The sequence below is a fragment of the Aptenodytes patagonicus genome, chromosome 3, assembly GCF_965638725.1.
Source record: "Aptenodytes patagonicus chromosome 3, bAptPat1.pri.cur, whole genome shotgun sequence".
NCBI lineage: Eukaryota > Metazoa > Chordata > Aves > Sphenisciformes > Spheniscidae > Aptenodytes > Aptenodytes patagonicus.
In genome coordinates this window covers 131,088,554-131,100,545 of record NC_134951.1, presented here as the reverse complement: position 1 = coordinate 131,100,545, position 11,992 = coordinate 131,088,554, and the positions used below count along the sequence as shown (strand labels likewise).

The window sequence follows — 11,992 nt, the reverse complement described above, 5'->3', positions numbered from 1 at the left end:
CCTTTTTCCTTCTTCTCCCCCTAAAAATCCAGACAGGAGGGAAGCGATGGGGAAGGAGGGTGGGAAAGGAGACGAAACAAAGAGAAAACCAGGGGCGAGCTGATGACTTTCCAAACCAAAGAGTTTGTCAGGATGCCCCCGAGATACATGCTCTGCCGTTGGCTCAACATCTGCAGCTATTTTATTAGTTTGCTAATGATGTCTCAGATTGGACCCAGGGGTGACAGAAAGTCCTGGCAACCCCTTTTGAAACGAGCCTCACTTTCTGCCCCTGGCCCTGCTGCCTCCTCCCCCAGGGCCGTTGGGTTTGTGTCGTGTCGTCCCCCCCCCGCCTCCCAGGCCATCAGCCCAGGAGCGATGCACAGCCCCGTGCAGGGCAGTAAGGCAGCTACGCCGCTGCAAACTTCTAGCGAAGAGAACGGGTTCACGCAACCGCACGCCCGTCCCTTCCCATGGGACACCAGGGACAGAAATATCCACGCCACGTACAGTGAGTTACGTGGTGCGGAGGAAGCGGGGGGAGCTCCAAGGTGGGGCACGGTAGAAAAGCTGTGGCATAGGAAGGGGTTTAATCATCACTTCGGGGGTATTTTTGGCTGTCGGGGTTTGTTCCCCTCTCCAAAGCCCTTCCTGAGCTTGCTCTTAGCCTAGCACCAGCGTGCATCCCTCGAAGAGCTGCACAAATTAATTCACTCCTCAACTTTCGCAAGGTGCTGTTAACGATTTTTTTTCCCCACTTCCTTGAAGCCTAAAAGGATCCACCCTGGCAAAGCACCTTCTTAAGCTTCCTCCAGGCCAGGATAACGCTTCTCCCCATTCCCGTCAGGAATTACTGGAGCATGACACAGGTATCGCGCACGAGTACAGACACAAAGAGGCAATCGGAGATGGGAATCTGTGGCTTTAATAGGGGATGCGTGCACGGCAGCAGCACACTCGGTGAAGCCCAGAAGTTCGCCCCAGCTACCCCTGACACTGATTCCTTGTACCATGATTAAAATAAATAAAGGAGAGCGAAGGGGAGTGTAAGCGCAGGCAGCCAGCGAAGCACCACGCGGCCGCTTTGCTGCATGCAGAAGGCTGTGGGTGACAAGCAAAGCATTTCAAGGTCTCCGAAATCTTGCAATATCGATGCCTTCGGTACCGGGATGGGAAGTGAAATCGGCACATTGACACTCCTCCGTGCTGTTGGCACTTGGTAGCTGCTTTCCAGCCGCGGAGGGATGAGGCTCGTTCTTTTTACTGCTCGTGTGAATCAAAAACCTGTAGAAAGCCACTCCTTCCCCAGCCAGGGGTGAGCGCCTTGCTCTGGCCTTACATGGATGGCACTGGCAGTGACGGACGGTTTGGACAGGTAGAGATCATCTCCCAGCAGCAAGGATCTGGCTGCAGAAATCCGTGCTGCCTGCGGCAAATGGTGTGTCGGGGGCTTTCCTGCCCCCGTGGTTTATTAAAAAAACCCCGGCCCCTGGCAGGTGGAGGGCAGCAGGAGGAACCTGCCGCTGTGGTCCCTGCCCGGTGCCCGTCCCCGTGGCAGCGGGGCTGCCCACAGCCTCACTCAGCTGCCGACTGCTCTGTGCCTTTCCCCTGCCCTGCCTGGGGAAACAGCCCCTCTCCCCTGGATAAGGGGCTCCGTGGCCAGGGGGAACCGGAGAGGGTGGAGCAGGAGTGAGGTGGGCTGTGAGGAGAGGTGAGCTGTTGGCATCGCAGGGGGCGGGGGGGGAAGGGAAAGAAAGGGGAAAAAATGAAAGAAAGGGGAAAAAAGGAAAGAAGGGGAAGGGAAAAGGAAAGAAAGGGGAAAAAAGGGGAAGAAAGGGGAAAAGAGAAAGAAACTGAAAAAAGGGAAAGAATGGGGAAAAAAGGAAAGAAGGGGAAAGAAGGAAAGAGGGAAAAAAGGGAAAGAAACTGAAAGGGGGGAAAGAGAGGAAAAGTAAGGGAAAGAAAGGATAAATAAGGAAAAGAAGTGGGAGAAAAGGGGGGAAGACATTAAAAGAAAAGGAAAGAAAGGAAAAGAAAGAAAAGGAAAGGGAGAGAAAAGGGAAAGAAAGGAAAAGAAAGGGAAAGAAATAGGAAAAACGAAAAAAAGAGGAAAGAAAGAGAAAGAAAAGGAAATAAAAGGAAAGAAGGGGAAATAAAAGGGAAAACAGGAAAAGAAAGGGAAAGAGAAGAGTCCACGGCGAGACTGAAGGCAGAAGGGCTGTCCCCCGCCCCGGCTCTTTGCGCTCCAGCCAGGCGGGAGCCGCCGGCGCGGGGCTGTGCGCCGCGCCCCGCGGGCTGCGGCAGCCCCTCGGCGGGACGCTGCCCGGCGCACCGGCGCACACGCGTGTGCAAACGAAAAACCCCGCTTCGGGCGGGCTGGGGTGGGAGCAGGCGCCCCCCCTCCCCGGCCGCGCTCCAGCGGCTCCCCCCGAGGAGCCGCCGCCGCCTCATTCGCGTTTTTTAAAAAACTTTTTCTTTCCTCCCCCCCCCCCCCCCTTTTTTTTTTTTTTCTTTTTTACACGCAATTTCACGCCCGGCTGCACCTGCAAACATAACGGCCCGGCGGAGCCGCCGCCCGCCGCCCCCGGCCCCCCCCGCCGGCGCCGCGCCGCCCCGAGCCGCCGCCCCGCCGGCAGCCGAGCCCCGCGCCCTCCCGCCGGCTTCCCGGCCCGTTTGGGGGGCCTTTTCGTTAGCCCTGCCCGGTGCCGCTGCCGGGCTCGCCCGCGCCCTCCCCGGACCCCTACGGCCTGGGGGGGGGGGCCGGGCCCTGCGGGCAGCAGCGGCTGAACAAACCGCTGTCCGTCCCTCCATCCCTCCCTCCATCCTTCCATCCGTCCATTTATCCATCCATCCCTTCCTCCGTCCATCTATCCATCCATCCACCCATCCCTACATCGACCTCCGCATCCATCCCTCCATCCCTCCATCCCTCCATCCACCCATCCCTACATCCACCCATCCCTACATCGACCTCCGCATCCATCCCTCCATCCCTCCATCCCTCCATCCACCCATCCCTACATCGACCTCCGCATCCATCCCTCCATCCCTCCATCCCTCCATCCACCCATCCCTACATCGACCCCTGCATCCTTCAACCCTCCCTCCGTCTCCCCATCCGTTCACCCGCCCAGAACAACGTCCCGGGCTCGACGCGGCTTTTCCCGTCCTCACGGACCCCATTCGCGCCCCCCCCCAGCTCTGCCCGGGCATCTCCCCCCCCCCCCAGCCCTGCTACGGCTGGGTGGGCGCCGTGCCTCCCCGGTGCCCTCGGGTGCACGGCAGGACGGCCGGTCAAGCCCCTCCGACCGCCAAAAAATAAACCCGAGCCCCGTTGTTTAGAGCCGAGCCCCGGGTTTATAAGGGTGCTCCGCAGACCCTGTGTCTCTGGGGACAGACCGACGTCCCCCCCCCCCCCCGAGGGGACACAAGTGCTCCTTAAGGAATAGTTGGGAAAAAAAAAAAACCCAAACCCCGATTGCGGCGCCCGGCCGGGGCTGCGAGCGGACTCGGGGTTCGGGGTTTTTTTTCCCTTTGTTTTGTTTTGTTTTGTTTTGTTTTTCCCAATAAAAATAACTACCTACCAAATTCACTTCTCGCCCCGGCCGCCCCCCCACCCACCCCCCGGGCTCCGTCGGGAAAGGGTAAATATTTCGCTCGCCGCCGTGGGAGCCCGAGCCTGAAAAACGACCGCAGCGAGAGAGCGAAAAAATAAACCCAAACTCCTCTCCTCCCGAAACCCGCCGGCCCCAAAGCCCCGTTTTTAGCTCCATTGGCGACGAAGCTGTCCCGTAAATAAGGAGCCGGCAGACTCTGCATCATCCTTTAATATTTACTCTTTTGAAGGTTAGGCAGGGCAGGGGTAGCAAACTTTGAACGATTTTTTTTTTTTTTTCCTCCTCCCCTTTTCCATCCTCTTCCCTACCTGGTTTTATGTGGTTTCTGGATTAATCTAGTGCGGAGCAGAAGCGGACTTTGCCCGGCCGAAATACAGGATTAGGACTATTTCTAGAAGAAAGAGGATAGTGTGAACTGCCTTTAGCCTGCAATAGTCTAAAGCAGAATTACAGCTTGTAAAATAGGTCTCCATCAGTTTCCCAGGAGACGAGTTAAGCCCTACTTGGGTGTTCCAGCTCTTTTTAGAACCAGCAATAATTAGACTCATCTCGCCCCCGAGTTGTCCGGTGTTGTGGTTTGGGGATTTTTGGGGTTGGTTTTTTTTTTTTTTGGTTTTGTTTTTTTTTTTTTTTAAGATCACCAATAAATGCGCTTTTGCCTACAATCCTGCCGGCGGGCGCGGGCAGGGCGGGCAGGGCCGGCGGCTGCCCGCGCCGCCGTTATCCCGGGGAGGAGGCAGGGTCGGGGGGCCTTTGGGCGCGGGCAGCGAGCCCTCCTTCGCCCAGCGCCCATCGAACCGCCGGCTGTGCCATCATCTTCTTTGTGCTTTGATGCCTTTTGAGCCGTCGCTGCATGTCATTAGGGGTCCGAACAATTAAAGAAGTGCCTTTTTCCCCCCTCCCCGCGAACGGGAAGTCGGGGGGGGAAAAATATATATTAATATATATATATATAAAAAAAATAACTGAGGGAAGGCGAGCGGCTGGATAGGGGCTGATTTTGGGGCTCAGGCCGGCGGCTCCCGTCGCCGCGGAGGTGCCCAGACCGCGTTCCCCCCCCCCGCCCCGCCCGCAGCCTCCCTGCCCGATCCGGCGCAGCCCTGAGGGCGTTCCGTCGGATGCCACTCGGTCCCCCCGAAAAATAAAGGTGTATTTGGGGGGAATTGACGGCCGAGACGGAGCCCAGCGCTCTGCCCCGCTGTCAGCCGGGGAAATGCGAGCCGGGGGGGGGGGGGGGAGGCTGAGGAGGCTGGGGGTGCTCGGCTGCAGGAATAGGGAAAAAAATAGCCAGGGGTCGCGGGCAGAAAGGCAGTGCCCCCACACACACCCCCCGCCAGGTACCGGTGCTCCGGGAGCGGGGGACGTCGCCCGGCCCCGGTGCTGGCGGCGGCCGGGGACGCGGGGCTGAACCGTTCTGCCCCGTCTCGCTCGGGCCGGGGGGCAACGCGGCACCCCCGGGGAGGGATGCTCCGGGATGCCGCGGGGCCGGGGCTGGGCCCTTCCCACTCGCGTCCCCCTCCCCGCGCGGGCGACAGGCGTTTAATGACAAGTAATTGGCGGGCGCGCAGGAGCGGGCCGGGCCGTTATGAATTATTGAGAGCCCATTAGCCGCCGTGCGCCTTCCCCTCTCGCCGGGGAGATGTAACCTGTCACGGCAGCGCGGGGCCGGGGACACACGCACACGCCACGCACACGCACGTCCCCGCTCCTGCCCTCGCCTTCCCGGGCTCGGGTACCGCGGCCCTCGCCCGCGGCGGGAGCGAGGACCCGGCCCCGGGGCCGCGTCCCCTCCCCCCGAGACCTACAGCCCCCCGCGGGAAGCATCCCGGGGACCGCCGCTCCGGTCCTTCCCCGCGTGGGCGATGCCACTCGTGTCCGTGCCCGCTGCGGGCGTGCAGAGCGGGCGAGCCTGGGGAAGGGCCGCCGTCCCCGCCGAAACTCCCGTCTTCCCCTGTACCGAGGAAATACGGGCGGAGGAATTTCCCCCCCACACCCCCACCCCCCCATTTTTATGCCCACGCGGGTGCAGGCAGCCGGGCCGGGTCCTGCCGGCTCAGGCCGTGCCCTGCCCGCCGGCACGGGCACCGGCACCGGCAACCGGCACCGGCACCGGCACGGGCGGCGGCTCTTTCCCGGTGAAACGGACACGGGAGAAATGCCCCTCCGCGGGGCGGACACGACGTGGTCGCTCCCAGCCCGGAACAAAAGGGTGCCAGGGAGCCGGGGAGGACAACGGGGGCGGGGGGGGGGGGGGAAAGGGGGAGAAATAAAAGACGAAAAAAAAAAAATAATAAAAAGTAAAAAAAAAACCCCAAGTGTCCGGCTCGGAGGAGCGGGAGAAGGGCGGGCGCCTGGTCCCGCACGTCCCCGTCCCTCTCCCACCTTCCTCCGACCGAGCCACAACGACTCACCCCCTCAGCAAGGGGTTTTGGTGCTGAAACGGGCAGGAACGGCGCTCCGAGCCGGCCCGGCCCCGGCCGCACCCCGCTCCTGCACGGGCTGCCCCCCCCCGCACCCCCAAATAACGCCCCTTTTCCCCCCTCCCCTGCTCGGCGTCGCGCTTTTCCCTACTAAAACGGCTCCTCGGCTGGGAGAGGAGCGGCGGGGTCAGGACCACCACCACCACCACCACCACCACCCCCCCCCAAAACCCGGCGGCGAGGCGGCGGGGAGCATCCGTCCCGCCGCGCCCCCCCGGCCCCCGCCGCCTCCCCGGCCGGGCCGCTTCCCTCGCCCCGCTCTCCCCGCCGGCTCTAAGGCGAGCCGGGGAGGAGGAGGAGGAGGAGGAGGAGGAGGAAGAAGGGAGGGAGGGAGGGATGGAAGAGAAGCCGAAGGTGGGTGTTAAAATAGAAGGAGAAGCGGGAGAACGAGCGGCGGGTGTCACCTACCTGCGCCCCGGCCGCCGGCCCAGCCCGCCGCGCCCCGGCTCTGCGGGAGCTGGAAGCATCCCTGCATTTATTGGAGCTGAAACTGTGCTACTGTTGACTTTAGCACAAAGCAAAGATTTCGCTGCCCGCTAGTTTAAAAATGAATATTTTACCAAGATATCGATCAGCTTTATAAAATTCAGTTAAGCACAATGGCTCAAAAGGAGGGGGGGGGGGGGGAAGGAAAGGGACGCAATATAATATCTGTGTAAATTTGCTGAAGTATGACGTGGTGTTGAAAGTTTACCCTCCTGGAATTTGGATCTAGATTTTCCCCCCCTTTTTCTTTTTTTTCCCTTTTTTTTTTTTTTTTTTTTGTTTACTGACTTTGTTTATTCACAGATCACGGTTGCTTAAACCGGCAGGAGCAGAATGCGCTTGCAGGAAGGCTGGGGGCGGGCGAGCCGTGTGAGGAGGGGGAGAGAAAAATGCCAGGGGGTGTAAGGAAAAAGAAATAACCTCTAGCGTGGGGATTTCCCCCCCCCCCCCCCCTTTTTTTCCCCCTCTCCCTCAAGTCCCCGTCCTTGCATTTCGGCGTGAACCAGGCCAGAGGAAGGGGAAAAGAAAACACACACAAAAAAGGCGGGGGGGGGGGGGGGGGGGGGAAGACCTGCTTCTGGAGCGGGCATCCGAACGGCACCTTGCTGTGCCCGGGGCCGGTGCCCGCCCGGCGGGGCCGGGGCCGGAGCGGCGCGGAGCAGCGGCCGGGGGCTCGGCGGGAGGCGGGGGGCGGCAGCGGCACAGCCCGCCGCCCTCTCCCCAAACCGGCGGCACCCCCGCGCCCGTGCCCCTTCCCCGCGGGAGCCTTTTATGTGCTAATGAAACACATTGCATGCCTTGGTTCACAACGTGTGTGTCCTTGCCGTATAGAGACGGACAGATTTCTGGCTGGATCCCTGTTTTGTTTTTGGGAGGGTTTGGGTTCCCCCCCCCTTCTCCCCTTTTCTCTTCCCGCGGACAATGCGGAATTTTAAGAAGGATTTGAATGTTATTTCGGAAAGCAACATCTATGACCGCCGTAAACGCGTGGGAAAAACAACAAGTGGTTGGGAAGACGGGCGGGGTATTTACGGCGGGGAAGGGGGGGGGGGGAATAAATGAAAATAAGCCCGGCCGGGCTGCCCGGGGGTGTCGGCGGGGCGGCCGGAGGGCTCCGCTGCCGGGGCCGGGGCGTGAGGCTCGGAGAGGCCGGGAGGTGTTTAAAGGCAAAACAAAAAGCTCTCCGCTCGTCCGCCGCCGGTTTGTCCCCCGGCGGAGGCACCGGGGTGCCCCCCCGGCCCGCCCCGGGAAGGGCAGGGATGCGCTCGCCTCTCCGAGCCCCCATTCCCCCCCCAATTAACACCTCCCGGCGCTTGCGGGGACGCCGGCTGTGCCGTTTCGTCCAGGGTCCCCTGCGGGGGCTTGGCTCCCCCGAGCGAAGTGGGGGGGGGGTGGGGTGTCCCCGCTCCCGACCCCCGGGCTTTGCGGGAGGACACCGGCTCCCCGACCCCCGGGCCGCCCCTCTCCGCCCGCCCCCCCCTCCCCGGGCTGGCTCCCCATCGGGCCGAGCCCCTCCGAGGGAAACCGGCGGGGAGCTCCGGGCCGGCACCGCCGCGCCGTCGGGGCGGCACGGCCGGGGATGGCGGGGGCGGGCGGCGGGGGTCCCGGCGGGCCGGGCCGGGGCGGCGGGGGAGACGGGCGAGTCCCGGCGGAACAGAGATGCAGGGGAAAAAAACCGCCAATAACACTTTAATATAGTTCTGTGGAAATCTGGCTAGTCGCTACCAGAATACACATTCATAAGCCATAAATAAAGCATACAGAAACGATAAATTAATCAGATCCAAGTAGTTTACTCTCCCGGTAACATCAAGCGTTTGTTGCAATTACAACGATCTATCCTGACTTTTTTTTTTTATTTTTAAATTTTTTTTTCGTAGTTTTTTTTCTCTCCCCCCCCCCCCCCCCCCTTTTCCCCCTTTTTACAACGTTACAAGAGTTTTGGTCCTCGGATTCAAAACTAGCATGGGTTTCACACTGAAGGAGGGTTCCGTTTTGTTTGTGGTTTTTTTTTTTCCCCCGTCACTTCCACACAAAAAAATAGATATATTTATACCTCCTTGCGACGACGACAACGAAAAAAAAAAAAAAAGCCCAACAGAAACCCCCCTCTCCCCGTCCCCTCGCCCCCAACCCGCCCCTCCCCACCAAATCAAACCACCCCACAAGGCAAACCAAGGGAATCGCAGCCCCCCCCCGGGCACGGGTGGCTTTGGGCCGGCGGGGAGGGGTGACCAACACGCCTGCCCTTGGCGCGGGCCGAGATGCTTGCGAGACACACGGCTGCTGTTTCCCGAACGGATGCAAACATCTGGAGCCAACGGAAAAAAAAAAAAATAGATATATATATATGTATATGTACCGTGCTCGACAGCGTTCATAGTCCATCGCTCTGCTAGGGGGCTGCGCGGGGCTACGGGGGGCTTTCCCCCCTCGCCAGGGGAGGTTTTCCCCTCGCCCCTTTTAGGAGGAGTTCATGATGGGCCGGGAATACACACCTTGGTAGTAAGAAGTCTCTCCGGCTAAAGGGGAGGACTCTAAGCCGTTTTTGTTCGTTACGGGCCCCATGGCCAGGCTGCCGGGCATGGGCGAGGCGTAGCCCGAGTAGTGCATCACCTGCTCGTAGGCCTTCAGGTCCATTTTGTGGTGGTGGTGGTGGTGGTGGTGAGGGTGGTGGTGCTGCTGCTCGGAGGAGGACATCAGGTTGTTGATGGAGAAGGGGTGGTTGAAGGCGTAGTGGTGCTCGGGCTTGAGGTGGGCGTCGTGGGGCAGGCCGGCATGCGGGGGGGCCAGGAGGTGCTGAGCCGGCGAGGCCGCCGGCTCCCCGGGGCTCAGCCCCGGCGTGCCCTTCAGGTCGGCCAGGGCGCGCTTGTGGTCCTGGCACGGCGACGCGCTGGCCGGGGACTCGGCACCGGCCGAGCCCTCGGAGCCCCCCGAGGAGCTGCCTTCCCCCAGGGGCTGGCTGGGGGGCTGCCCGGGCCCCTTCTTGCCCCCGCCGCCCGCCCCGCCGCTGTCCTTGGCGGCCAGCTGCTTCTCGCACTTGAAGCGCTTCTGGCGGCGCAGGTAGCAGCCGTTCTCAAACATGTTGCCCGAATCGGGGTGCAGCGTCCAGAAGGAGCCTTTGCCCGGCTTGTCCGGGGAGCGGGGCACCTTGAGGAAGCAGTCGTTGAAGGAGAGCGAGTGGCGGATGCTGTTCTGCCAGCGCTGCTGGTTCTGGCGGTAGAAGGGGAAGAGGTCCATGATCCACTGGTAGATCTCGCTCAGCGTCAGCATCTTGTTGGGCGACTGCTGGATGGCCATGGTGATGAGGGAGATGTAGGAGTAGGGCGGCTTGGCGTGCGTGTAGCTCCGCCGGTAGGTCTTGGGGTCCCGCGAGCGGTTGAGGTTGGATTGCCCGTAGATGGGGCTCATGGAGTTCATGTTGGTGTAGGGGGCCAGGGCATTCATGGAGCCCGCTTGGCCCCCATGGGACTCATGCTGGGGCTCAGGTGGGCGCCCATCCCCGCCACGCCGGCCGAGCCCATGCCGGGCATGGCCCCCGCGCCCGGGGACATGCCGGTGAGCGAGGGGCTCATGCCCGTGTTGGCATAGGACATGTTCATGGAGGTGGCAGCCGTCATGTTGGCCGTGGTGCTCATGGCCGACATGGTCATGTACGTGTTCATGCTGTTCATGCCCAGCCCCGCGTTCATGTTGCTCACCGAGGAATAGCTCTGCAGGGGCAAGCGAGAGAGAAGAGGGAGATTTGGGGAGGGGACGGGGAGGAGGCAGGCGGGTAGCCCCGTCGGGAACGACGGCAGCCCGGCGAGCGGGGAGCGGTGGGGGGACACCCCCAGCCCAGCCCGGATCGCCGCAGGCGAGAGCCTCTGCAGCCCCGGGGCTCCGTGCCCCGCGGGGCGGGAAGGGTTAAATCCCGGGGCGGGGGGCTTGTTTTTCTCGTTAGTGAAAAACAAATATATATATATACACACACACACACACATATATTAAAAAAGAGACGGGATGGCAGCAAGGTCGGCGGACCCGTCCTGGGAAGGGGAGTTGGAGGAAGGGGAAGGAACATCCCTGCCCGGAGCGAGAAAAATACCGCGGGGGGAGGAGGAGGGGGGGGATTGGGGGGGAGGGAGAGGGGGGGGGTTGAGAAAAAAATAGCGAACCGCCGGCCGGCAGCACCCCGCTGCCCCGCGCCCCCCCGGGACCCCCCACCCGCGCTGCCGCCGCGCCCCTGCCCGCGCCCGGCGCAGCCCTGCCCGCAGCAGGCAGCCAGCGCGGCCGGGCGCCCCGAGCCAGCGTTTGAATGCCAAAGTTAATCTTGTCCCGGGGCTGGCACGGCGGGGGGATCCCGGCCGGGGCCGGGGCGGGCCGGGGCGGGGGGCGGCGGAGCCCCGGCTCCCTTCCTTACCTCGGGCTCCCCGTAGTAGTTGCTCCAGTCCGTGTGCTCATGGCCTTCCATTTTCACCGCTCCCAGCATACTGGAAGTGGAGTGCATGGCAGTTTAAAATTTAACAGCCACAACAAACGACGACAGAGAGCAACCCAAAAAAAAAAAAAAGAAAAAAAAAAAAGAAAAAAAAAAAAAAAGTCCCCAGCCCTCCCTCCCCTCCGTCGGAGCCTCTGGAGGAGGAGGAAGAGGAGGGAGGGAGGAAGGGGGGGGGGGGGAATCGAGCGGCGCTGGGGCTGGGGTTTTTTTTTTCGCTGCTGCTCCTTGGGTGGGTTTTCGCAGTGCTTCGCGGCGAAGAGTCGCCCGGAGGCGATGGAGGAGCCGGAGGAGGAGGAGGGAGGAGGGAGGAAGAAGAGGAGGAGGAGGAAGAGGAGGACAAGTGCTGCAGTGACGTGGGTGCCCGAGTGATATAGCACGGAGCGGCCGGGCGAGCCTCCAATCCCCAGGTCCTCGGCTGCCCATTTGAATAATCAGCTCACACCTAGGCGGGAGAGGCTCCTCCGCGACCCCCCGCGCACCTATCCGCACCCCGCCGCCGAGCACGGGGGGCCCGGCAGCACCCCAGGGCGCCGGGACGCCCCCCCTCCCGCCCCCCCCGTACCCGGTCTCCCCCCGACTTTGCAGGGGGGATCTTGCGGGAGCCGATTTCCATCATAACCCCCCCTCCCCGGGCAGCCCCGACGGGAGCCGACTCCCCCCCGCCCCCCCCCCGCAGCCCCGAAGGGAGCTGCCTTCCAGCCCCCCCCCCCGCACCCCCAACGGGAGCTGTCCTCCCCCCCCCCCCGGCAGCCCCGACGGGAGGCAGCTCCCAGCCCAGCCCCACGCACCTTTTCTCCCCGCGGCTGCTCGGCGGAGCCCCCGGCCCCGGGGCTCAGGCCGCCGCCCGCCCGGCCGTGCCCCGGCTCTGCCCCATCGGCGGGCCCGGCAGCCGCCGCTCTGGCTCTTCCCCGGGCTCCGGCTCAGGTACCTACAACAAATTCGTAACTAAA

At 62.3% G+C, this 11,992-nt stretch overlaps 1 protein-coding gene across 1 annotated transcript; it reads right to left on the bottom strand.

The window, feature by feature from the left end:
- Positions 1-8,771: 8,771 nt before the first annotated feature.
- Positions 8,772-11,051, bottom strand: FOXA2 (forkhead box A2). Its single transcript, XM_076335601.1, is given in 3 exon segments — positions 8,772-10,020; positions 10,023-10,275; positions 10,965-11,051. Coding segments are annotated over 3 exon segments (1,335 nt in total). The 3' UTR covers positions 8,772-9,025.
- Positions 11,052-11,992: the final 941 nt, after the last annotated feature.